The 2,980-nt window shown below is 41.7% G+C and overlaps 1 protein-coding gene across 1 annotated transcript; it reads left to right on the top strand.

Annotated features, from left to right (window-relative positions):
• The first annotated feature begins 1,158 nt into the window (after positions 1–1,158).
• Positions 1,159–2,980, top strand: LOC106448005 (F-box/LRR-repeat protein 16-like). The gene has a single exon (XM_013889946.3). It carries the CDS (start codon positions 1,285–1,287, stop codon positions 2,818–2,820), a length of 1,536 nt encoding a protein of 511 aa, XP_013745400.1. The 5' UTR covers positions 1,159–1,284; the 3' UTR covers positions 2,821–2,980.

The raw sequence follows: 2,980 nt of genomic DNA, 5'->3' as shown, positions 1-2,980 counted from the left end.
CACGGATTCAGATACAAATATTAAAATCACGGATCCGACAGATCCTGATCCAGAAACCTTAAAATTCCCGGATATATGGATCTGTCTCACCCCTAGTTCGATCTCATGTATAAAAACATTAACTCAACCAAAAATAAAGGAAAGATCTCTGGATATTTTTTTGTGATTAATACTTGAGTTTTTAGTAATAAAACCATCAACTAAAGATAGATCGTAAAACAACCTCTCAAGTAAAAATTCGAGAAAAGGAAACCTTCAATTTTATAATGTCGTTAACGTCAGTCACCCAACTTCCAAAAAGATTTCACACATGTCTGGCCACATTTTTTTTTCTTTTTTTTTCTTTGGGCAAGTCTGGCCACATATACTCATAAATTTCTTCTTCCTTTTATGAAATTATGTTTAAAGAGTCATGTTGTCAAAGCTATCATTTATTAGAAAAAATCCAGATGTTCATAAACAATTAGAATGTCAAAGAATAACAAAATAAATAGAAATATATCTACCATCAAGTAAAATAATCAATCTAAAACCAAAACCAAAGTTCAAAAGTGTGAAAATAAAATAATGAAAAACAAAACATAAGCATGAAATAAAAAGTTTTTTCCACTCTCCCATAGTCGGTGACATTGTCCGTCAAAGTCATGCCTTCTCCGACCGAACGTGAAATTTTGTTCGTTTATAGATGAGAAAAAATATAAATAACTCCAATACTTGTAAATATAATAATATAATGCTTGCAAACTAAAATATGAATTACCTTCTACTAGAGTCCATGAATTATTATAAGTTAATTTGTTATATAAGTCATTATATAACAAATCAATTATCATGTATCGTTATAATGTATATATTGATATGTTTGATTTTGATCAGTTTTGTTCAGTTTATTCGGTTTGGTCGGTTATAAGCCTAACCATATCCAAATCCTACAGTTTTTATAAAATCATATCCATTCGGTTTATATTGTATATATAGGTTCGGTTTGGTATTACCATATTGAACATGCCTAATTTTAAGTTAAAAGAGCCCTAAGATGAATCAATGTATGAGGTGCAAAAAAGTTTGACAGTTGTGATAATATAGTTTAGCAAAAGAAAGCCCAGTGGGCCGAACTTTGAGAGATAAGGAAATAAATAGGCCTTGAAAAAGAGAGAGAGAGAGAGAGAGAGAGGGTTAGTTGGTGGGTGACTACTTGAAGAAAATCTCGAAAAAGCAACTCGTGACTCGTGACTCAGCCCTTTTATCCTCTCCACTGGGTGGCGCTCGCATGCACCACACAAAATGGGTCAAGCTCCGTCTTCTCCGGCGGATTCAACTACACGAGACTCCGCTCTATGGCTCTGGCCTCCGGAGTTCGTAGATTGCGATTTCACGGCAGATCTCCCCGACGACTGCCTCGCTCACATCTTCCAATTCCTCACCGCCGGAGATCGGAAACGCTGCTCTCTAGTTTCCAAACGGTGGCTACTCGTCGACGGTCAAAACCGCCACCGATTATCGCTGGCCGCCAAGGCGGAGATCCTCCCTTTCTTGCCGTCCATCTTCAGCCGATTCGATTCCGTGACGAAGCTGGCTCTCCGATGCGATCGGAACTCCTTCAGCTTGAGCGACGAAGCTTTCGCCATGGTCTCGGTTCGGTGCTCGAATCTGACGCGTGTCAAGCTCCGCGGCTGCCGCGAGATCACGGATCTAGGGATGGAGTCGTTCGCGAGAAACTGCAAGAGCCTGAAGAAGCTCTCGTGCGGCTCTTGCGATTTCGGAGCGAGAGGGTTGAACGCTGTGCTGGAGCATTGCAAGGTTCTCGAGGAGTTGTCTGTGAAGAGGATAAGAGGGATTCACGAAACGGCGGAGCCTGTTAAGCTCCACTCATCGTCTTCGCTGAGATCTATCTGCTTGAAGGAGCTTGTTAACGGTCAGGTGTTCGAGTCTTTAGTTGCGTCAACAACGTTAAAGAAGCTGAGAATCATTCGTTGTTTAGGTAATTGGGATAAAGTTCTTCAAGTTAATAATGGTGATGGTAACACTTCTTTGACTGAGATTCACTTGGAGAGGCTCCAAGTTAGTGACTTTGGGCTCTCTGCCATATCTAAATGTCGAAAGTTGGAGACTTTGCACATTGTGAAGACACCCGAATGCTCCAATTCAGGTCTGGTTTGTGTTGTCGAGAGATGTAGATTGCTTAGGAAGCTTCACATTGATGGGTGGAGGACTAAGAGGATCGGTGATGAAGGTCTGATGGCTTTAGCTAAACACTGCTTGTTACTGCAAGAGCTTGTGCTTATCGGTGTTGATGCGACGCATGCGAGCTTGTCCGCTATTGCTTCCAACTGTAAGAAGCTGGAGCGGTTGGCTCTTTGTGGGAGTGGTGCGATTGGAGATGTAGAGATGGCTTGCATCGCGGAGAAGTGTGTGGCGCTGAGGAAGTTCTGCATCAAGGGGTGTCCGATTACGGATGTTGGGATCAAGGCGCTAGCTTTGGGCTGTCCTAATCTGGTGAAACTGAAGGTGAAGAAGTGTATAGTTGTTACAGGGGATGTCAGGGACTGGCTGCGTGAACGGCGGAGGACGTTGGTGGTGAGTATGGATGGAGATGAGACCAAAGGTACGGTCATGGTAAGTGAGGATGGTGGGAGAGGTCTGGAGACGGTGGTTGAGGAGGTGCTGACGCCGGTTGCTGATGGCGGTGGGGATGCAGAGGTTGAAGGTGGTGGTGGTAGGTTAGCTATGTTGAAGACGAAGTTACTTGCAAGTAAGAACTTTGTGGCTTTCACACTAAGGAGATGGTTGCAAAGTGAAGCTACTAGTTCTTCTACTTGATGACTACGTCTTTTTTTCAAAAAAGGGAAAACAAGATCCCGCTTCTGTATTGTTTCTTGTTTATTTGTATGATCTTAACAATTCATTATCAATATTTCATGTGATCATGTATGTTATTATTATTAATTAGTATTACCAATCATATCCTTTTTTTCACTTA

Source organism: Brassica napus, chromosome A1 (genome assembly GCF_020379485.1).
Source record: "Brassica napus cultivar Da-Ae chromosome A1, Da-Ae, whole genome shotgun sequence".
In the NCBI taxonomy this organism is placed as follows: domain Eukaryota; kingdom Viridiplantae; phylum Streptophyta; class Magnoliopsida; order Brassicales; family Brassicaceae; genus Brassica; species Brassica napus.
The sequence above is the reverse complement of the archived record's forward strand: the minus strand, read 5'-3'. Positions and strand labels throughout refer to the sequence as shown.